General features: G+C 37.2%; 2 protein-coding genes across 6 annotated transcripts in view; both read left to right on the top strand.

Moving 5' to 3' along the window:
- Positions 1-1,003: 1,003 nt before the first annotated feature.
- On the top strand, positions 1,004-14,802 carry LOC134811115 (neprilysin-like). Of its 2 annotated transcripts, none has more exons than XM_063817849.1 (20): positions 1,004-1,093; positions 7,074-7,241; positions 8,168-8,303; positions 8,810-8,913; positions 9,038-9,214; positions 9,361-9,396; positions 9,562-9,642; positions 9,817-9,998; positions 10,218-10,326; positions 10,690-10,752; positions 10,898-11,014; positions 11,183-11,260; positions 11,406-11,512; positions 11,671-11,738; positions 11,875-11,926; positions 12,258-12,450; positions 12,564-12,629; positions 13,101-13,193; positions 13,385-13,470; positions 14,519-14,802. In XM_063817849.1, the coding sequence occupies exons 2-20, from the start codon at positions 7,074-7,076 to the stop codon at positions 14,616-14,618; spliced, it is 2,016 nt and encodes a 671-aa protein (XP_063673919.1). In that variant the 5' UTR covers positions 1,004-1,093; the 3' UTR covers positions 14,619-14,802. The 2 variants fall into 2 exon arrangements, with proteins under 2 accessions (XP_063673919.1, XP_063673920.1); XM_063817850.1 differs by lacking the exon at positions 1,004-1,093 and adding an exon at positions 6,614-6,783.
- The window catches only part of LOC134811113 (uncharacterized), a 114,085-nt gene continuing 100,494 nt past the window's right edge, over positions 9,257-22,847 (top strand). For all 4 annotated transcript variants that reach the window (XM_063817843.1, XM_063817845.1, XM_063817844.1 and 1 more), the window contains exon 1: positions 9,257-9,266. The gene's annotated coding sequence lies outside the window, so the exon portion shown is untranslated. The remainder of the gene's footprint in view (positions 9,267-22,847) is intronic.

Below are 22,847 nucleotides of genomic sequence, written 5' to 3' on the forward strand. Positions count from 1 at the left end.
AGTAGCATCGTCAGTCATACATTTTGTGATCACCAATACAATACCGTACGTGTCATTGCGGCCCCATTCCTAACTCTAAGGATATCACGACAGTTCAAACTTCAGGAATGTCCTGATATATAACCTTGAAATTTGCAACATCTATTTGGCAGCCCCACGTGAGAACGAAAGTGTTGCATCTGGATTTTGCTTTTGGAAACTCCTGGGGAAACATCCTCACAAATTGGAAGACGCGAAATTAAGTTTTATATATCAACACTATTTTGTTATTCTTTCTGTGGGGGCGCGCGCGCGCATATCAATATGTTCATTCTATATTATTTCAGTTCCTTGCGCGCGCCGCGCCTTACCAGCGATAAGCTGTGATAGCATACCATATATTCTTATCGATCCGATCTTGTGACGTCAGCGCCTTGTTTTTGCCTCATTCCGCATACGTCTGATTGGATGCTAACTTACTTGGAAGTCGGAAACGATATTATCAAGGTACCATAGTCCATAGACGATTAAACAGATCATCGGACAGTGGTGCAAGTTAAACCCCTTCACGTGACAGTGATTAACCAATCAGCTCGTAGTATCGATCATTTAAATCCCATTGTTGCTGTTACAGGGCACATGCAATCCTATCTCGTCTCTACTAAAGGCAACGAGCCCCGACAGTCTGCTGTGATGGGATGATGGTGGTCGGGCGACCTTTGACTGATCCTCAATGTCTCGTAGCGCCTTTTCACTCCTTGCCCCTTGGAGACAGGTTGGTACTTCGTGAATTTACAATATTATTCCAAAAATGATTATATGTTTCGTCCTTGACCCTTGTATTGGGCCTTGGCGGCTTACCAAAGATTGCATATTTGCGAACGGCTACTTTGTGCATACGATCAAAATGAATCTACCGCAGAAATATATATCTTAGTGAATTCACAACTTCCGGCCAAACAGTTTTTAGCTGGATGCTATATTGTATCTGAAATGGCTCATTTGATGTCTGAAGTAACTTTGTCGCTAATTCGAATCATATTATTGTGAATTTTTCTCTCGATTACGTTTGCAGTGGCCTGAGCTCACCCTTTGCTCGGGACAGGATTAAAAGGTAAGACCCTACCCCGTAGTCTTGGAGACTTCCCTGTCATATGTTTAGGAATAACCTTCGACTTATTTATCTACCCTAACTTTAGAACTGATAAACCCTAACTTCAACCCAAACACTTTCCAAACACTGAAATATAAACACTGATAGAAATTCCTCGAAGAAAAAAAAGAGTGTCATATTTGATAGAACCAGATTAGTACTAGATAAATTTATTTAATTCGAAATGTCGTATTATGAGAGTTCATGACAAATTTCCTGTGGCTGATCATCAAATACTAGGCAGCTGAAATTTAAATGTTTGAGGTAACATTGAAATCTAGTGTACCGTCAGAATTTTCTTTTCATTGTGGTATCAAATAGTTGAAATAGCTCTGTGATTTAATCCAAATTCCAATGGTTCCCGTATCTTAAAGTAATTGGTGACAATTTTACTATATACGGGAAGATTTGGTATAATCAGGCGATATTTAGTTTGTTGAGTAGGTACTCTTGAAACGTGCGCTTGATGTCATGCTTATTTTTTGGTACCGCAAATAATATTAAACAATATAGATTTACTCAATTTCAAATACTCTTTAATTTTGTCCTTAACATTGACCTTTCAACCAAAATGGCCGATACTATTCTAGCAAAGGTGATTCCTATCTCCAGTGGGATCATTGGGGCAACAGGAGCGATAACAAATTCCCTGTCTTTGTCCTATTTCGTCGGAGGAACCGAAAAAACTCTGAGCAGCCGTATTTTTATCATGCTCAATGTGTTTGACTTACTAGTTTGTTTATTTGACGTCCTATCTGTCGCCTTCTACTTCTGTAAAGGCCCTGGCTGTGGGTTTAGTGAGTTCCCATTTAGATTGAGCTTGGCTGTGTTTGATCTGTCAATTGAAAGCACTGCTTACGCTACTTGCCTTCTGGGTGTGACACGAGCTATAGCTGTTTGCCTCCCGTTCTACAAGATCAACAGCAAGGCCATTGCTGTTGCATCAGCAGTATTTCTCGGCCAGGAGAGTTTCAGAGCTTTGCTGAGATTCTACTTCTTCTACTTCGCGGATATACCAAAGCTTATTTTCTACATAAAGTTTGATAACACCGTGATGATTGTCCTTCTGACGCTGTTCGTCCTCACCAATAGCGGATCGACTATAATGTTAGCTTGGGAGCTTCTAGCCAACATGAACAGAGGACACGACAACGCCCTCAACCGGAAGTCAATGACAAAGTCTAACAGGAAAGCCACAGTTACTGTCCTCATCGTCTCTGTCTTCTTCCTCTTCTTCAACACCATCTTCGGAGTCTGTTTGTACTTGGAGATATTCATCGTGAGTGCTGGTCACGATATGAGTCAGGTGGTAAAGCTGGTGGGAGTATTCACTATATGGCTGGCTGTCCCCCTTAACTCCGCCCTCAACCCCGTCATCTACTTCTTGAGAAGGAAGTCAATGAGGCAGCACATCTTGGAACTACCTGGTCGGCTACTCGGAAGTGTTACTAAATCAGGAGCGGTGAGGACAAGTACCCGGCCCTCTGCTACTGGCACTGAAATGCGTACCGTCAACGGAAAACAGTAAACTCGCCACACATCCTCCAAATTAGTGAAATACTTTCACTAACTCGGCAATTAATAATGACTATTAAGAAATATCACTTGTAAAACATTATTGGTTTAAATAATTATTGAACGGGTGGTTTTAAAGTTGATGATTCCTATTATATTGACTCTCGACGTGTTACCTCTAAAGTTTGTTGTATGGCTATAACAGAGCTGTGTATGGTGAAAGTTGAGCAGTTTTATTTTAACAATTTCTACTGATAAAGTTCTTCATATCAGACTTCTTGAATGGGCCAAGGATGGATTCTTTTCCAATATTTGCGTGTTATATCTTGATTGGTAATACTTGTGCTGATCACTCATTCTGTGATATTTTATTTGTACGGTGCATCGACTTGTAGCCAAAAGCTCAAAGAGCTAATTCACAGGCCATAACTTACTTTCTAATACAATTTGAAGAGATAAAGAAACAGTTTTAACAGACATTGTAAATCAAATATATATTAGAATTAGAATTGGAATAAAATATATTGCATAATTTAATAGACTGCTTCAGTTAAGCCTGTTTTTTGTCTTTTCTTGTCTTTTATCTTTCTGTCTCTGGGCACAACTTAGCGAGTTGAAGAGGTCTGATGAGTGGTTAATATTACCAAATGGTATCATATTAAGTAATCACAAAATAAACGCAAATTTCAAAAATGTTTGTCACATTTTCCCACGCCAACAAAAGGGCGTGGTTTCGGGTAGAGTGCACTCATAAAAGACTTCCACCCAATGTTTTTGAAATAGAGACCCTAGGGAACACAAATAACTCATCAGACTTCGTTAAGTTGTGTCAGGTTTTGACCAGATACTTTATTAAATAAGATTTGTAAAAGTTGGCGTGTGATTTAGTAATAATGCCCATTTTTTTACCATCTTATATCTTTATCTTTTACAGCCCCACTTTTTATTGATGTTGAACTCTCCTTGCTTCTTCAATGTTCTCCGAGGTCGAAAACATTTTTGTATTTCACCGTTCAACGTATATCCAGAAAAGGCATATATCATGACGTAACAGTAAATACTTAATCTAGCATTTGGGCTGAGCGCATATAATTTCAAGGACCGGATTCCTTTGAAGTTGACTATTGAAATGATCTAATATCTAACATGTTTTAATCGATATCGTGCCCACTCTTCTTCAGGAAACCATGGCTGTAATTTTTGTATTTCCATTATTCATGCTTACTAGTTATTTCTAATTTTGAAGAGTGAATAAGAACTTGTTTGAAGGGTGAATAAGAACTTGTTTGAAGAGTGAATAAGAACTTGTTTTATTCCGGTTTCTAAGTACTACTTGTAAAGCAATTTCGTAAAAACACTGAATGTGTTGTGCCTGTTATTCCATCAAGATTACTTAGCAATCTTTAGTGGCTTTGGCAGTGAAAATTGTGATAGCAGGGCCTGATAACCGCAACATTTAATTTCCATTCCAGCAAGCACTGTGCACTGAATACACGTACTTCAAAAAATCTGCAACTATCTACTTTAGTACCATGCGCACCAATAATTAAATTGTTACGGTAGTGCCAGAAGTATCTACCTACGTGTAAATGAATTGAACTTGTAATGACCAGAACACCCTCAGCTCCCCTATTTACAACTTTAATTAGCCCAGCAGATCACGGAACACAGATATATTTAATGAGGCATTATATCGGAACTTTGTCTATTTCTGACCTCTTTGGATCTGCGGAAATTTGAAAGCACCAGCTACCAGAACTATTACTACTATTAGTTCTGTTACAGAGCGGAATTGGTAATTTGAATTAAATGCTATGTTGAGATCAAGCCAAATGTTCATGCTGCACCATCTTACGGTGCCGGTGTTTTCCCTAATTCCCCTGCCCATAATGACTGCACTAATTTGGCCGTGCTACTTTATTTTGAGGTGCTCCAATCACAGGATAGAATTATGACCCGATCTCATGGCACTTTGTCCCATTCTGTATCGACTTTCGACACCTATTGGGATTTAATTAGAGAAATTAAATAGATTAGTGGATCTTTGCACGGCGAAATCGCATAAAGACTGTCCAAATTTAAAGAAGATAGATATATACCTGGACAGCCAAGTATTCCAAACAAATCAAATCACAAGTTAGAAGACGTTGCCTAAAAAACACATCTAAAAACCTCTCAGCACCCTTTATCTCACCTTCTCTCACTCCGACCAGACCTCCAATCAGCCCACTAATCACATCGTTATACGTTTACAGAGCACACAGCAAGTATCACCACTCTTATTTAGAGCCAAGTCTGAAAACTGATTTACCGCTTACCAACCCGGTCTGAGCCCGGTCTCGTGGTTTAAAAGGGGTAGAACGTGCTGCTCCACGCGTGCTCTAAATGTCTGGTGCTCCCCCGGGGAAGGTTGAGCTGGGTTGTGGTGTATCGAATTAAGTACATTACATGTGGGGGACTATTCTCAGGTGCATGACACTCCAGGGTGGCGATCTCTCGGAGTTGTTAACCTTGTGAATTGATCCTCAGTCCTTAGTACTTCAGTGTATCGTTTTTCTGCTGCTGCTTATTCAGTATAATCGAGTCTTTTCAATATTGTTTATTTTAGTATTTTCTCCAGAAATAGCACCGACACATTCTTGAAAACCAACAGGTCTATCGCACGAGTTTCTATGAAATCTGACGAGCTGATAGCATGTGCTTGTGGCACAGTTTGTGGCATGCTTTGCATGGAGACAGGATGTTTAAACTTGTGTTAAACTTCATGACACCAGAAGTATACTTTTTATAACAGATCAAAAGTAAATTCTGCCCCTCTTAAACATCATGACATCAATGCTTGCTACTGTTACAAACGACCAAAATAAATACTGTTTCTCATTTGTTTCCTTGATAATCTGACATCAAGTTGTCATTTATGATCTAATATGATCTAAGTTCAGTGGGGTTCAGTGGAATATTCATAAAGTTTTTACGTTTTAGATTTCAGGTCTACTCCGTACCTGATTCAATATTTAAAATCTGTGAAGTGTCTATTTCTAGGTCTACCCTGTATCCTATAGTTACAAAGTACAAAATGTGTTTGATAAGACTTAGAGGCTTCTTTCTATAACCTGCTGCAAACTTGCTTTAACAAAGGCCGCCACGACTGGATCAGGATACTAGAATTGCACTAACATTGAAGTATTATCGATAACTGAACTTGAACCAGAAATTATAATCTGATGTTTATAAAGTAACATGGCTGAGTTATTTAATCAGTTTACCTATAATGGGGAGTAATATGGGAATTAAATCTATAGTCGGTGGTGGTAGTGGTACCCATGAGTACCAATTACATAATGGGTGGATCAAAGGGGCAGTCAAATTCCGTGAGTTATGAAGTTTACTGACTTTTATTAACTCATACAATCGAACTCATTTGATTCAAGATTATGAAGGGTGCAGGTGTATTTAGAGATAAATTCCCTTTTGAAACAATTCATTGTTTCGGAGAATGCAGGGGTCAATTTAAATGGCTCTACTGTCTTACTGTATTGTTTTTATTTACTGAACGGGATGGCATGCATTTATTCATGACCTCTTTCCATCCTGTTTTGGGTAATGTTCTCTCTTTTGTTCGTTAAAATTATCACAATCCATTAAGCCATTAACAGCCTTTTATATGATATTAGCAGTAAATCTACACTTTATCGAACAAAACCCTTATTGAATCGGCCCCACACCGCTGAACAATGTACGAACTTCAGCACCAACACCACGTAATCTAATGGCTAAATCAAATTTAGATCTCTCGTAAGAACTTCAAAACTCGATCACTTCGCCATTTTGGGAATGAGCATTTAATTGTCATGCTTTGGCTCAAGCTGTAAAGTTTTATATTGAATTTGTCAAGGTGCTACACAGCTAGTTTAGTTAAGAGAAAGTTGTAGAGAGAACCACTACCTGATTGAATATATATATAACATTTGGAGGAACAAGAAACATCTCCCGAAATACAATACCCATTACCTTCATCATTTTGTGTTAGTTTCCGTACCGTCTCGACCCTGTGCGCTTCATTTGTGTTTGAAACCTGTCGTCTCCTGATGATGATTGTTGGAAATAAAAATGCGGTCGACGTTGACCAGAATGAGGTATCCGTATCGTGAAATGCCATCAAAAAGTCCCACGTTGTAACTTGTTAACTATTTATTATTATTATTTATTGCTATTATTACTATTATTTACTACTACTATTACTATTATTTATCGCTTGAAACTATGAACGATGACAAGTGTCAAGTAGTTTCGAATTATAAATCTGGATGCAGTAGCTGTGCATGTGCTGAAATTGATACACCCCAATCTTCTAGTTTTCAAAATGCTGATCCCTGTAGATTGCAGAACTTGATTTTTGCTTTCATAATACAACTATCTTTTTCAGATGGGTACTGGTGGTGTGCAATACAAACCAAAGGACTCCAAACTCGCGACAAGTCCTCAAAAACCATCTCGTTGTATGTTCAAGAACCTTCTCTTTGGTCTGATGGCCCTGTTCTCGCTCAGTGTAGTCGCTTTAATGACATGGATAATCTCTAAGAGTTCCTATCAGGTGAAAATAGGGCGTTAAATGATAATTTCAGATTTAGAGGGCTGATTTAGTCTCATTTTCACCTTAACATTTCTACTGGCCATTTATAGTTTCAAAGTGAACTAGAAATGAGTATACGGCTTCATGCAATTGCAAAAAACCAAAGGAGCTTAGTTACCCCCAAAATCTAGTCTAGTTGTTCTATTTAGCTAAAACGTCAATGTTAATGAAAGATATCAGCTTAAATTACGTGCATGGCATGACTCTACAAACTGGTTACCTTAAACTCAGTTTCAATACTCAAAACGAAAATATTTACTCCGCAAACATTTACAAAGTTTGCAATTTGGATAAAGCTTGGATGCGCGGCTTGACTACTTGACTAGAATTACATTGAAAAATAAAATTTCTAATATCTTATTTCAATGTTAATGACCAAAACTTTATTAAGCCTACCATAAACTAGTGTAGCGTAACAATTATATTATATATTAATCATGCCAATACCATAATTATCAATACTGAACGCGTAATATTTGTCATTAGCAAATAGAATAAACTACCGTCCGCGTCAATCATTAATTACAAATAGTCTGCTCCGTTAAATAAAACAATATAATCCTTTATGAAATGACCACTTGTATATTTGAATAACAATTATTGACAAAATTGCAAAACTGAAGTTTAAATTAATAATTAAATATAATTTGAAATTAGTCGTTGTTGTATTACGCGCGGCGCGAGTGACTGTTCGTTCAACACACTCGCTGCTAATAATTTACGCGTCTAATGCATCATTAATGGAAGGCGCGCCGGTGTAATTTTTGCGCGCGAATTTACGATTTAAACGAAAAGAAACTGCAGGGAGGTTCCGTTTACAGCTCAAAGTAGACGTTTTCGTATTTTCACCTTTGAACCGTTTTGATTGTAACGAATATGACCGACAGGTGAAAGCGAGTGATACACCTGTGAATGACGTCATTTCATCCTCATATCTTCTCTCGAAGATAGACGTGTCTGTCGACCCTTGCGATGACTTTTACCAGTATTCCTGCGGCTCCTGGGTACAGAGTCAGTGGAAAGGTTGGTTCCTTCCTTGCACGATCTCACGCCTTATCGTTAAATCATTTGGCATGCCCTTGGTCTAATGGAAGATTTTATGTGATATTTGTAAGGATTCCTAGCAGTGCTCACAGATTGTGGAGAATTTTTGGCTGGTCTAAAAAAGGTCCCAGACAATGTATTCTAACAACTTAACAGTTTGTCACCCAAAAAATTCTTCAAGCGCACTCCAAACTAGATTAGCCGGGAGACAGCGCGGACATAGACTTTTTTGCTGTTTACAGAGACCAAATAACGTAAAATCATGTTAGCGCATGTGCGTGCAAATCCTCCCACGACTAAGCATGCCCCATAACTATAACATCAGCACGTGCATTCATGGTTCTGATAAAAATGGGCATTGGACAGGAATTAGGACGTAACCTCGTTTCCTGTGATCGACAATTATCAATTATATCGCAGTTCGTGGACTGGTTTATCAGTTCAATTGTACCAATCGTTATCATAATCTAATTTCCTCAAATCAGATGATGTCTCTGTGATTGATAAGGAGAATGCTCGGTACGAAGAAAGAATCAAGAAGTATCTGGCTGAAGATATCCTTGACAGTGACCTCGTGTCTTATAAAAATGTGAGTGGTTAATTTATTTTGATATGTGGCAATGTAATTGAAGATGATAGGAGTTTAGTCTTTACTGGTATTGATACTTTTTCCACCGTTCAATAATTGGTCAGGTAAGGTACCTTATTTTCAGGTCAAGACAATGTATCAGGCTTGTATAAATAATGGAGAATCAGATTTGACGGATAATGACGCGTGGATAAAACGACTGTTTGATTTTACGACAATTGAAGACGTGATGAATTTTGCCGCCGAACTCGGATATTTTGTTTTCTATGAGGTCAATGTCGAATGGGGTCCTCTAAGCATGGTGAGAACGTGAAAATATAGGACACATTTTAGCTGAACGGGGAAATAATTTGATTCCGCTGCTCAATTGATGTTAATTATCTATTTGAGATCAGTGCTTATTGCTGTATTGGTAAACGTTCACGTAACAACACATAATTCCCGCAGAATCCCGTTGCGAGATATGCCTGGAACATTCATGAGGTTTGATTTGAACTACGATGGGGATTGGGGATTGGTTACTAAGCTAATAACTTAATAAGATGTAATTTTTAAATTCTTCCTGCATTGGAAACAACCAACTTAGCTTACCCTTCTAATCAAATAGTAAAACAATACAGTTAAGTTAGTCAGTGACACTTATCTCAGGACAATATAGAAGATATGATAAAAGACTTGCCTGAAGATTTAGGACAGAAAGATAATATCATGAAGTATGTGGAAACCATGGTGGGTTTATTTTTAGTGCGAGAAATATTTTCCTAGAAAAACATTTGGTCCTCTAGTGCTATTAGTATTACTTGGATTTTTGTCGGTTTTATTGAAATCTTTAAATTTTGAAATAACAATTCACAGCTGAACCTTTTATCATGATTGACCGTTTTCTAACCCTTATATTTCCAGAAATCCCTCGCCCAAAAATCAAATGTTGGCACGACAATCAGCGAGTTCATTACTAGAACAACATGTGCTAACTTAACAGAGCACTTCCAAACGTTTGGTTTGAAACCATCTGATGATATACAAGCTCATCCAGACCTCATCGACACAACAGAACAGTTCTTCACTGATAACCTCGCTGATGGGTATTGTTTTTAAATAATTAATAAATGGGTCTAGGTTGAAACTTTGAAATACCAAACGTTCCTGTGAATAAAATTTCTCACCAGCTTATCTAAGATCAATTTTTGTGGAAGGCCCTTGTAATTTAATTATCCTAGCCTGAACAGCGTCTAAATCTCCATATCAGAAATTTAGTTTTTTATCGCCACGAACAAAAAATACGACCCTTCATTCCTAATTAGAGACGAACTGTTTAAATTCGCTAAAACGTACGCGGGGATCTTGTTCCAGCAGCGGTACACCAGATTGGCGAGAAGAGAGAGAAACCATATGTTCTGTTATACTTATTTTGTAAGTACAGTGTATTCTACTTTCTTAGGAAAACAATGTCATAATTTCAACTGGGTTTGGGGGTACTTCAGCACTTTTAATTTCAAACTTCACATCTCAGTCTTGAGATAATGAGTAACTTGGTAAACATTTTAAATATATGGTGATGGTCTAATAATTTAATTGATTTCAAAACGGTTTTAGCCTATTTAAACTTATTTGATAACTGAAATATCTTAGGTTATCACTAATTACCTATTATACTTGTACTTGAATGTCACTGCTACATATATTAATTCTAAGTAAATTTCCCCCCATAATCGGATGTGTCTATCAATTATATATTTTAACTAAGAACAATTATAAAGTTTAAAATAACCTCAGACGTCGAGTTATTTCGGTTTCACTGTTGGATCTCTAATGCTTGCCAGGGAAAATATTAATTACGTAAGTCCAACATCTTCTTCAGAACAGCTTTCTCAGCTCTCTAGATTATGCCCTCTTTTTTCCTGCACTAAACGCTCCGTTCCAGCCTGTGCTAGAGAATACTCGTAAAATTGACTGCCAATTGAACAATGAACATCTGTTTCAGACGGAAACTTTGAAGACTGTACAAGAAATGGTTTCTATCATTACAGAGGAGTACAGGCAAACCATAAGCGAAAGTAATTTACTTAGCCAGGAGGGAAAATCTTCTGCTATCAAAAAAGTAGGTGGAGGACTGAGGTCAAGCAAGATTTGTTATCGGATATCGGTTAAGTTCTTAATAATAATTGCCAATCAGTTTTCATGAAATAATGAAAGTTCAAAAACGCACAGTAGTATTTTCTAAAATCAATTAAGTTCTTCAAGCATATTGAAAATCGCACTTTTTCAGCTGGATAACATTGAAATCTTATTGGGAGCAGCGCCCTGGATAAAGAATGACACCCACCTAAAGAAGTTAAACTATGATGTAAGGCAAGCTTCAATCGATGATTCTATACCATTGATTTTTAAAACGTAACAAATCCCCTAGTTTGATACTTCAGTTAAAAATGTTCACTTAACTTGAGAAGCCGCAAAGAATCCACAAAAACATTAATTGGACTTGTTTCCAGGGGGAACTGAACGATGTTATGTCCTTCTTAAAAATGTACAAAATGGTGGACACATTTCACCAGAAGAAAAAAATACAGTCCATTCTTCATCCTCCAGTTTCAGACTTGTACGTGAATCTAAGATAACTGATCCACCAATTTTATTTTAAACCTAATCATCCACATACCAATTTCGAACAATGCACGATTGATTAATGCTTATCATTTTTATTGTTCATAACTGAATCTCATTTAATGAGGATGCTGATGAGCACGCTTTTTGCAGATGGGAAGTTACCATGGGCCCACAAATCTCTCTAAATGCAGCATACTACCAAGACGGGAATGCTATCAGTAAGTTAATGATTCGTGAGATTCTCAAAATTCCAGCTTCTGGTTATGCATATATTGGTACGTGTTGGTACGATTTAAAGGTATTTAGTTAATTTGGATGGAATTATTCGACAGAATAATGACTGCGTGTTCCCAGGTGTCCCTATCGGCGCTTTTATTCCTCCCTATTTCGATTCAAGATGGCCACTGTAAGTATGGATATTAATTTTATTATTTTCCTGGTAATGCTTCGCTAAAAAAGTAAATATATAACTTTTCTCATCAGTCTAACTTTCATAATTGTGGATTATCTGTAAAAGAATTAGCACAGTCCTTAGCACCGTAGATCGGTATTGTTTTATCATAATCATAAAACGGATCGTTTGCCCACTAATTTCGATTGTTCCAATTGTTACGAAAATACTGCACGTCAGCTGAGAACTCTCTGGAAAACTAGAACAAAATGTTAGTAGCACAATTTCTATTTTGTTTAGGTAATAGAACAGTATACGTTAACAGTAAAATTCTTGCAACCTGCAGACCGATGAAGTTTGGAGCACTTGGTTCGATCATAGGTCATGAAATTACCCACGCGTTTGATCAGAAAGGTATGCACTACGATTCAAAGGGCTTACAGAATGACCTGTGGAGTTCTGAAGATGCGGAGAGTGTGAAAAATGAGCAGAATTGCCTAATTAATCAGTACAATGGTTTTGGACACCAGAACTTCAATGTAATTATTCTGTAACTTCTTTTCATACTTTGAAATATGATAATGAATTTTTGTGATTTACCGGAAGTTGCTGTAAATTTACGGTTGATTTTCATCATTATCACCCGCACCAGATTAACGGAACGTTGACCTTAGAAGAAAATTTTGCTGATAATGGTGGATTGACGGTATCCTATCGGGTAAGTCGAAACTTACTGTGACTTGGATCATTGATTTTATCCGGCACAATGAACAGCTGTTATATGTGACGTCTCGCAGTTGCCACTTTTTGAACACCCTCTCTCTTAGTTGCTCTTTCTCGACCACCCAAATCCCCCAACCCAACCAAAAGATGATGTCTTGTCTGTTACATTTCCTATCGGCCATTAATTCTTTTAATGTTGGGAAATATGACGTATTTATGATCAGCTCATTAAATTTGACATTATACTAACCATGCATTTTATTTACAATTTAAATTTTTTTTGAGGCAGGTTCAATAGTGCTAATTAGGATTGACGTCACAATCTATTCCCCTTCTTATAAAGTTTCCTCAATTTGCTGAGTAGAGTTACGATAGAGTAGAGTTACGATATTTCTTGCGCTCAGGAACATGTTGGACAGATGGGTTGTTATTTCGTCTTGAAGTCTGATCTCTTCTTAATTTTCAGGCGTATAAGAATGCTGATAAGAAGGGGAAACCGTTCAAGATTCACGGGTTAGATTTGACGTCTGATAAACTATTCTTCTTGTCGTATGCTCAGGTACTTATTATTGTTATCGAACTGTACTGCAATTTCATCGATAGTTCCCTCCATAGTTCCATCATTTTAAAGTTTAAGATGTAATTGTTCTGCGTTTTCACTTTTCCTTCTACATAGTATTAATAGCTTTGTAGTGATGATGTCGTACATTGTAAATTCAAGCACGATTTCCTTACTTGAATAATTTCCAGATAAGGTGTAACAATTACAGTATGGATAAGTTGGATTACGAATATTATGATAACCCTGGCAACATATACAGCCCTCCAGATTTCAGGTATGATTAGTCTTGTGACATGCTATTCTCATTGGAAACCAAATCCCATTTTCTATACAGTCAAACCTCTATTATTATATCTACCGGGCCTCTATACACTACCTCGATATACCGGGCCTCTTCTTTCCCCAAACCTGTAGTTCATTAGCTTGTGTTGTGCAAGAAATCCTGTGTAAATCCTCTGTACTATACTAATGCAATGGGGTATATGAGATGGTTGATAGGTTATTTGAGAAGCTACAGATACTGGAGATTGGGATCAGGTGAACCTCTCTATACCGGGTTTTTTCTATACCGTGCACTTATCGATTCCCCCGAGAGGCCCGGTATTTAGATGTTTGACTGTATTGACAAATACAAATGTTTTCATCTTATAAAATATTTTTCCTAATTAATGCATCGTATGTTTTCATTATTCACTAATATATGACATTGTATAACCAATATATAAGTTGATTGAAAGTTAAAACACGATCATCCCTTTGTACAATATACATATGTTTTCGAAAATTATGTGAAGATGTATGCCAGTCACAGCTGTGCCGGTCCTGTCTCTCGACACAGCCCATGATTTGCAACCCTCAAGCTGTTCATGTTCTCTTTTAATTCTTTCAAACAAAGCACAGTCACTAGATCATGATGTCATAAAACGGGAAATTTGCCAGCCAACCGGAGATTTTGATTTTAGCCAGCAATTAGAGGCTCTAGTGAGGGCTGTTTTATCGTCCTTTCTGTACGAATCTGTCGCGTGTAAAAATGTATTAGTTGACTGAACAATGCGAATGCAAATTTATTTATCGAAAATTGTAAACAAAATGCTCAGAAAGTTGAACGGTGATAATGCCAGGTGTATAAAAGCTTTATAATTCATGTTGAATTAAATGATAGAATGTATGTATATCTTCAAATTAGTCATACTTAAATTTGGTAAACCCAGCTTGCGATTGCATCCACCAAGACGACAAATTTTTGATAACTCGCCACATTGTTTTAGAAATTCGAGGTGCAATGTTGTTAGGCACGATTGAGTGAATTGACTTATTTTCAGGGTGACCGGACCTATCAAGAATAATCGCCATTTTTCGAAAGCATTCTCTTGTTCATCAAATTCTAAAATGATTGATTCATCGAGGTGTAGGACATTATAGTTCACTATTCTATCATAAAGACTGTACGCTACGCTAAGAAATGCCATGAATTCGAAAGGGAAGAAAAAGCCAATACATATCTGGAAGTTTGGGATCTTGACAGTGCTAAAGAACGAGAATCAGCAAAAAAAAGTATAGATCTAGAGATCATCAGCTTCTTTGTGACAAGGATACTGAACAAAACGTTTTCAAATGTTTGAAACTGAGTTCGTATTCGTCAGTCGCCGTAGAAATAAAAATAGAAGATACGCACTATCGGTGTTTATTTATCATTATGAACTCAATCAGTGATTTCAGAGTGATTTCAGAAAAATGTGTTTGAAGCTCAGCTGCAAAAATGTCATTGTCTCACAATTCACAAATGAGTTAATAGTTTATGACTTATTTGTCTAAAAAGTGGATGTGATTGAAATGAAAATAGGAATTCCCTATAGTTAATGTTATGCTATCGGCAGAATGCGTGCGAAGGTAAGACAGTCAAATCACTCGTGAACCTTATCAAAACATTCGACCCTGTCACACTTAATAAATTGTAGAGCATTTCTTTCTATCTTGCATTTTTGTATTGTGCCACGATTTAACAGCTTTCATTACATTCACCCTAAATTCTGATCGTTTCGATTAACAAAGCAGTGATTTAGTACACTAAAGTTTTATGATGTTCGCAATATTTACCCGTCTGTGAAATACAAGTTCATCATTAATTTGCCTATGCAGTATGGGTCGTGACACAAAACCCTAAATGATATAGAAAAAGCTGTAAATGCAAAATATATTTATATATTTTAGATTGTTCACAAATCCGAATCCTCTAAAGCCTGATTTATACTCTGTGCCTCCTGTTGTAGCTCATAATTGCCATACATAGTGGATTAGTGGTGCGATGAGACATATGGATGAATTCCTAGATTTCGTGCTGATTAGCCATGTTTATATATATTCTACTTCTTCGTATCAAGTTCTTGCGATTTATCAAATTTGAGCTAGTTTGGGTGATGCTATTTATTTATGAAGCACCTCTTCTCGTGTTGCTACGTCGTGATAATTGGTGCAAAAATTACTTCTGCTTATTATCAGACTCCTCCTCTACTGTTTAAAGGATCTGCGTTGTAATTTGCTGTGGACAATCTCCTATATTATGTAGCAATCACATAGGCAAAATAGAGGTCTAGGATTATTTATTTACCATGAGACTCGTGACTCAAATTATGGTGATGGATCTGGGTGTATCGTACTTCAGGTTTAGCTTCTAAACTGTGCATTAACGGTTATTTTGTAAATTTAATGATTAGTGAGATTTGTGATACAGATAAACCATGTGGGCACTTGTTTCAAATACATGGGTTACTGTGAGCAAAGATTGATTACTCGGCACACTTTTAAGCGTGATTCTCACTATCGGACTTGCCTCTTCCACTGGTCGCGTTATTTTACCCATATTTCTGGAAGAGGCGTTTTTTCACTGGCAATTCTCCCGTTTGTGCAAACACGTTTGTACTTGCCAAATATCGCACGCGCGAGACAGCCATTGTTATTGTTTATGCCAATTTGAATTTGCATGGTAGTTGAAGTGAAATTTTTATTATGATTCAGCCAAAATTAAACTACGTTGTGCATGAAGAAGGCCTTTTATCACCTCCAGCTAAACGGCAGAAAATATCTCTCTGCCCCTCACCTATCAGTCCATTCAGCCCTTATCAAGAATATTCTGAAGCCAATAATAGTTATCATGTAGCAGAGTCGGTGGAAGTCCCCTTTACTATCAAATGGAACCAGCATCCTGAAGACTGTGTTGCATTTCCAACTCCGCCCAATTTAAACAATTATCAGTTTTCTGATGCTCAATCTGAGGATCATATTGGTCAGTCACTTACAAGTCAGGAAACTGTAAGTTTCTCATGTGTTCATCGATGTATTTGTTGTCTATGTCCAAAGCCAAGCTCGACACCCTTTTCAGATCTCTTAAAGTCTATGCCCCCCGTTGAAACATCTCATGCTGAGGATATGTTAGCACCATTTCCAGATCCATTTCCAGAATTGTCTCTCGAGACAGTAGTATCGATCTTAAGCTCTTGTGCTCAGACAGGCCATGTTCCAACGTCATCATATCAACCCGAAGATCACCGCAACTTCACTTCTTCACTCACCGTTGAGGGACCATTCAACTCCAGTTGGTACATTGGCGGACTTACTGCGTCGACCTCGTTTCCAGAGATCAAGAGTTCTATAGAATGTCTTATGAGCCGCTGTCGTCGAGATTCAGATATTAATGCCCGGTTTACATTGATCATGGAGAATCAATACAGATCTACTGTAGGCGAGCAGATCAAAGGTAAGTTGTGGGATGTTACACCGGAAAAGGTCGCTGTGGATCTCTTCGGTCAGCTGTCTAAATTTTCGGCCTATTTGCAGGGTGAAGGACTTTTCGTAAAGATGACAGTTTATCTCCAAGATCCAGCCGTCAAGTTACTCTCAGATAACGATGTCAAAAAGAAACGATCCGTAATCACCATCTACGAGAAAGAAGATGCGTCATTAATTTATGCATTCTACGTTGCTGTTCGGAGAAATATCATTGTCAAACAAAAGAAAGCAACAAGTGACGCCAAAAAGAAGAAGGAACTGGAAAACCAGCTAACAAACGTTTATCGAAAAGGCAGAAAGTCTTTGAAAAAGAAGACTCAGTCAGTTCTCGACAAAAGCAAAGTCTTGAAAACTGTCGATGACAGCTGGGGCTTCTCCGATATCCCCCTTCTTGAAATGAAGTTAGGAGTTCGATGTGTTGTATTCTCTTCATTTGGTAAATGTCTCTATGAGGGTGGATATGAATTTCAAAACAACGAAATTGATCTGCTCTACATAAATAACAAATTTCATGTGCTAGCTTCTAGGAATGTTTTCAGAAATTATAACCCAGCTCAATTGAAGATGGAGCCATGTGATTAATAGATGATGGGTTTTATTATGCGGATTTGATTTACATTTTTTCTGGTTCGGGTTGTCAATTTTGGAGTTTTAACAGTTGTGGTCAGAGCCAATCATTCTTTTAACATTGTGTCATTAATTTTAAACTTTACTAACCAGATGAAAGTATGTTGAAGTTGAGACGAAAAAGTCACTTTTTTGTTAATTGTGTCATTTTCAAAATGTTTTATCACTGATTTTAGCATGTCTTGAGCAGAGTATTATAATGCGTAAGATATGGTTGTCAAGGCTTTAAATAAGTATGCTATTTTGAATCATCAATTGTTGCGCTCATTGTATTTTGACTTAGGGCACAGTTTAAGTTTTTCCAAAATTTTCAACAACTTTTTGGTTTTGACTTTAATATGATGTTTGATCACAAATTTTAATAAGGTAAAATATTCTACTATTTTGAGTTATTTATGATTTTGGAGTTGATCTCTTATTATATAGTATACTCGTTTCAGAGTGAATATTTATATCAGTTCTGGATATGATTAATGATTTGCTCATTTATCTTCTTTCATTAACTGATTGCTTCCTACCTGCTTAAACCAAAACTGCTTAAGAATTAAAAACTATCTTCCGGATAATTACCTCCGAGATTTAAGCACTAACAGTGATCTCAATAAATGATCTGTTGTATGTTTGTCATTTAATTGATGCTACCAATAAATAAATGTAAAAATCTAACCCATTTTTCTGTTTTAGGATGTCAAATTCACTTTCTCTAAGGCTTATTGGAAGTCAATGACATTGTAATTGGGTTGTTGTAATTTACAGAAGGTTGGTGCTCATCATTATTTCCTCTAACCTAATCTAATCTATCAAACTGAATATTACCAACTGAAATTATGCACACTCGACGTGATCAGACTCTAAAATTTACGTTTAATCTCTTTTCAGGTTGCAACACTGGAATTCTGGAGTGAACGTCAGTCCCGATCATCGTCTGCTGTACTTTCACGACCTTTCATGGTAATAGAAGTCAGCTCATCAGAAATCTAACTGGTAATTAACTTCTTATCTCATTCTCATTTATCAATTTAACATTATGTTGTATTAGATGCCATCGCTTCGACATGGCCAAAAAGTATAGACATGCAACATGCAATCCGAAGGTGATCGCAGGCCTACGGAAGACTATAAGGTCTTAATTTTCCTATAATTATTGATACAGAACGATAACTTGTAAACCCCAGAAGTTTCCAATATCGTTATGAATCAATACACTTACTGAGCTTGGTGTCAAAAGGCAATGGAGAGGGCTGGGAATGGCCGTTAAATTTAATAGAAATGAATGTCCTTCGTACAATTTTTTAAAATCAATAAACTTTCAGATTGTTACACAAATTAACATCATTTTATCACAAATAAAATAAAAACTCGCCGAACGACCAAAAAAATGCCTCGACAAGTGACCAAGTGTAAACAAAGTTAGGGACACCGAAACACCAGATGACCAGTAAACTGCAGTCATAGCAATTACATCGGGCCCTGAGTGCAACACACGTAAAAATACACACAATAAACCCTAATCAGTACAGATCTTGGCCTAACTGGAAATTCATTATCAGTTCCAATTTCCTTCTACAGTCTACACACAAACATTTAAAACAAACATGCAGTTTATTCTGACAGTTAATTATTATGGACTCGATCTGAATAACTCACACTTAATTATTTCTGATAAATTAACGCTTGGTCGAGTCCTTTACTATCATTTCCTTCATTTCCTTCACAAGTTATTCCCTCTTCTTCAGACCGGTCTGGTGAACTTAAAGTTGCAGCTCGTGCTGTCCACAGGTTGAGTTCTTTCGCTTTCCGTAAAACTTGATATACTACTTAGAGGTCCGCAGAGTTACTATGATAATTCATTCATCTAAATTGAAATACGAAAAACTAGTAAATTATGAATACCTTACTCGGGAATATTATAGCGGGTTAATTTATGACTGGGAAAATTAATGACCGGGAAAAATATGGCGGAATTTTCCAAAACCCACCAAGCATCAAAATGTATAACTATTAGTTTACCTTACTCGGGAACATTATAGCGGGTTAATTTATGACTGGGAAAATTAATGTCTGATGAGCCGCTTTCGTCGATATTCAGACATAAATACCAAGTTCACATTGATCATGGAGAATCGATACAGATCTACAGTAAGTAAAATGGTCAAGGGTAAGTTGTGGGATGTTACACCGGAAAAGATCGCTGGGGATATATTCGGGCAGTTGTCTAAATTTTCGGCCTATTTGCAGGGTGAAGGACTTGTCGTGAAGATGACAGTTTATCTCAAAGATCCAGCCGTCAAGCTACTGTCAGATAACGATGTCAAAAAGAAACGATCCGTAATCACCATCTACGAGAAAGAAGATACGTCATTGATCTATGCATTCTACGTTGCTGTCCGAAGAAATATCATTGTCAAAAAAAAGAAAGCAACACATGACATCAAAAAGAAGAAGGGACTGGAAAACCAGCTAACAAACGTTTATAGAAAAGGCAGAAAGTCTCTGAAAAAGAAGACGCAGTCTGTTCTCGACAAAAATAAAGTCTTGAAAACTGTCGATGATAGCTGGGGGTTCTCTGATATCCCCCTTCTTGATATGAAGTTAGGAGTACGATGTGTTGTATTCTCTTTACTTGGTAAATGTCTCTATGAGGGTGGATATGAATTGCAAGAAAAACCACAAGCCTAGGCGCTCGCCTGCATCTATTTACGCAGAGTTACCCCTATACTTTACACCACGTTTCATTACTACCTTACTCGGGAACATTATAGCGGGTTAATTTATGACTGGGAAAATTAATGACCGGGAAAAATATGGCGGAATTTTCCAAAACCCACCAAGCATCAAAATGTATTACTATTAGTTTACCTTACTCGGGAACATTATAGCGGGTTAATTTATGACTGGGAAAATTAATGACCGGGAAAAATATGGCGGAATTTTCCAAAACCCACCACTTTATCCCAGTCATAATATTCCCGAGTAAGGTAGTAATGAAACGTGGTGTAAAGTATAGGGGTAACTCTGCGTAAATAGATGCAGGCGAGCGCCTAGGCTTGTGGTTTTTTCTTGCATTTGTGCCTACTGCCTATGTCCAGTATTGATATTGTCTCTGTTTTGTCACCAAAATAATAGCAGTAGAAACCAGGCAGTAGCTAAACTAGAGCTGCATTTGGAAAACTGTTTATTTTTAGTTACGATTGGGTTCAGTTGTCGTTTCAAAGTTAACTAGGTAGACTGATTGGGTTTATTATTATTTTCCCAATCTACCCTGTCTAGGAAAACTCCAAATTGGGTTCGGTTGGCCGGCTACTATACATAAAACAATGTGGTTTAATCATGAATTATACATGAGCATGAAAACGAGTGTAATAAAGGAAAGAATGAGATAAAATCACGTGTTTTAATCACGTGAAAGATCGGAGAAGGAAGAGCCGTGATAATAAGGGTTAATTACCGATCGAAATTCTTAAACGAGTTAAATAGAGAAGTAAGAAGTTGGTCAGAAAAAAGTCCATGCGAGTATTGAGGTGTTTATGCCAAGGTACAGGTAAACGGGTCCTATAGTCAATTTAACAGACATAGCAAATATTGACGGTTATTATCAATTTTCCTGTAGAGGATTAACTAATTGTTGGCTCGTTTTCTGCTAAGTGCCTAACTTAAACATAACCCCTGCTATTTAAACTAGGAGCATTAACTCCCTTGAGCCCTGAGGATTGAACTCATGTAACCTTGAGTCTGGAAACTTCAATTGGTATCACTTGTTACCACTATATTTGTATGATTACGCTTTGAACGTCTACAAAGTTTGATTTTATTGCAGTATGGCTGTTGGATTAGCAGGTACTACGTACAGCATTTGGCTGAAGTTCTTATACGATCAGTCCGGCCATGTTCCACTGTCATTATATCAACCCGAGGTTCGCCACAACTTTACTTCTTCAATCACTGTTCAGGGACCATTTGACACCTGCAATCGGTTCACCAATTGGTACATCGCCGGACTTACTGCGTCGACTTCGTTTCCGAAAATCAAGAGTGCTATAGAATGTCTGATGAGCCGCTGTCGGCAACTCCAGTTGGTACATTGGCGGACTTACTGCGTCGACCTCGTTTCCAGAGATCAAGAGTTCTATAGAATGTCTTATGAGCCGATGTCGTCGAGATTCAGATATTAATGCCCGGTTTACATTAATCATGGAGAATCAATACAGATCTACTGTAGGCGAGCAGATCAAAGGTAAGTTGTGGGATGTTACACCGGAAAAGGTCGCTGTGGATCTCTTCGGTCAGCTGTCTAAATTTTCGGCCTATTTGCAGGGTGAAGGACTTGTCGTGAAGATGACAGTTTATCTCAAAGATCCAGCCGTCAAGCTACTGTAAGATAACGATGTCAAAAAGAAACGATCCGTAATCACCATCTACGAGTAAGAAGATACGTCATTGATCTATGCATTCTACGTTGCTGTCCGAAGAAATATCATTGTCAAAAAAAAGAAAGCAACACATGACATCAAAAAGAAGAAGGGACTGGAAAACCAGCTAACAAACGTTTATAGAAAAGGCAGAAAGTGTCTGAAAAAGAAGACGCAGTCTGTTCTCGACAAAAATAAAGTCTTGAAAACTGTCGATGATAGCTGGGGGTTCTCTGATATCCCCCTTCTTGATATGAAGTTAGGAGTACGATGTGTTGTATTCTCTTTACTTGGTAAATGTCTCTATGAGGGTGGATATGAATTTCAAAACAACGAAATTGATCTGCTCTACATAAATAACAAATTTCATGTGCTAGCTTCTAGGAATATATTTGAAAAAAGGAATATATTTAAATTTACGCACCAGATTAAAGTGCGTTGAAATTGGGACAAAAATTTCACTATTTTGGAGTTGATATCTTATTACAGTAATACCCCAATTTACTGCGGAGAAAGGAAAAAGCATAATCGTTTTAGACTTTAGAGTGACTATTTATATCAGTTCTTGAATCTTGATATGTTAAGTGATGTGTTTATTTATCTTATTTTATTAATTGATCGCGTTATACATGACGAAATCATTATTTCTGAAGAATAACATTACGGTGATCGTAATGATAATTCTATTATATATTTATAACCTAATTTTTTCATACAAATAAATAGATCTGATCCTTCTTTCCTGTTTTAGGGTGTTAAATGTGGTTTTCCTGTTGCTAACTGGGGGTAGACGACGTTGGATTATTTGGGTTCAAGATGTGATTCACAG

The sequence above is a fragment of the Bolinopsis microptera genome, chromosome 2, assembly GCF_026151205.1.
Source record: "Bolinopsis microptera isolate Bmic1 chromosome 2, MBARI_Bmic_1.0, whole genome shotgun sequence".
NCBI lineage: Eukaryota > Metazoa > Ctenophora > Tentaculata > Lobata > Bolinopsidae > Bolinopsis > Bolinopsis microptera.

What these genes read in the sequence shown, in the direction of transcription:
- LOC134811115 (XM_063817850.1), top strand. Translation starts at nt 6,736, where the DNA reads ATGATGATTGTTGGAAATAAAAATGCGGTCGACGTTGACCAGAATGAG. An exon ending in TCTCTAAGAGTTCCTATCAG is followed by an intron (nt 7,242 to 8,167) that starts GTGAAAATAGGG and finishes TATGACCGACAG; the next exon opens with GTGAAAGCGAGTGATACACC. An exon ending in TACAGCCCTCCAGATTTCAG is followed by an intron (nt 13,471 to 14,518) that starts GTATGATTAGTC and finishes ACTTATTTTCAG; the next exon opens with GGTGACCGGACCTATCAAGA.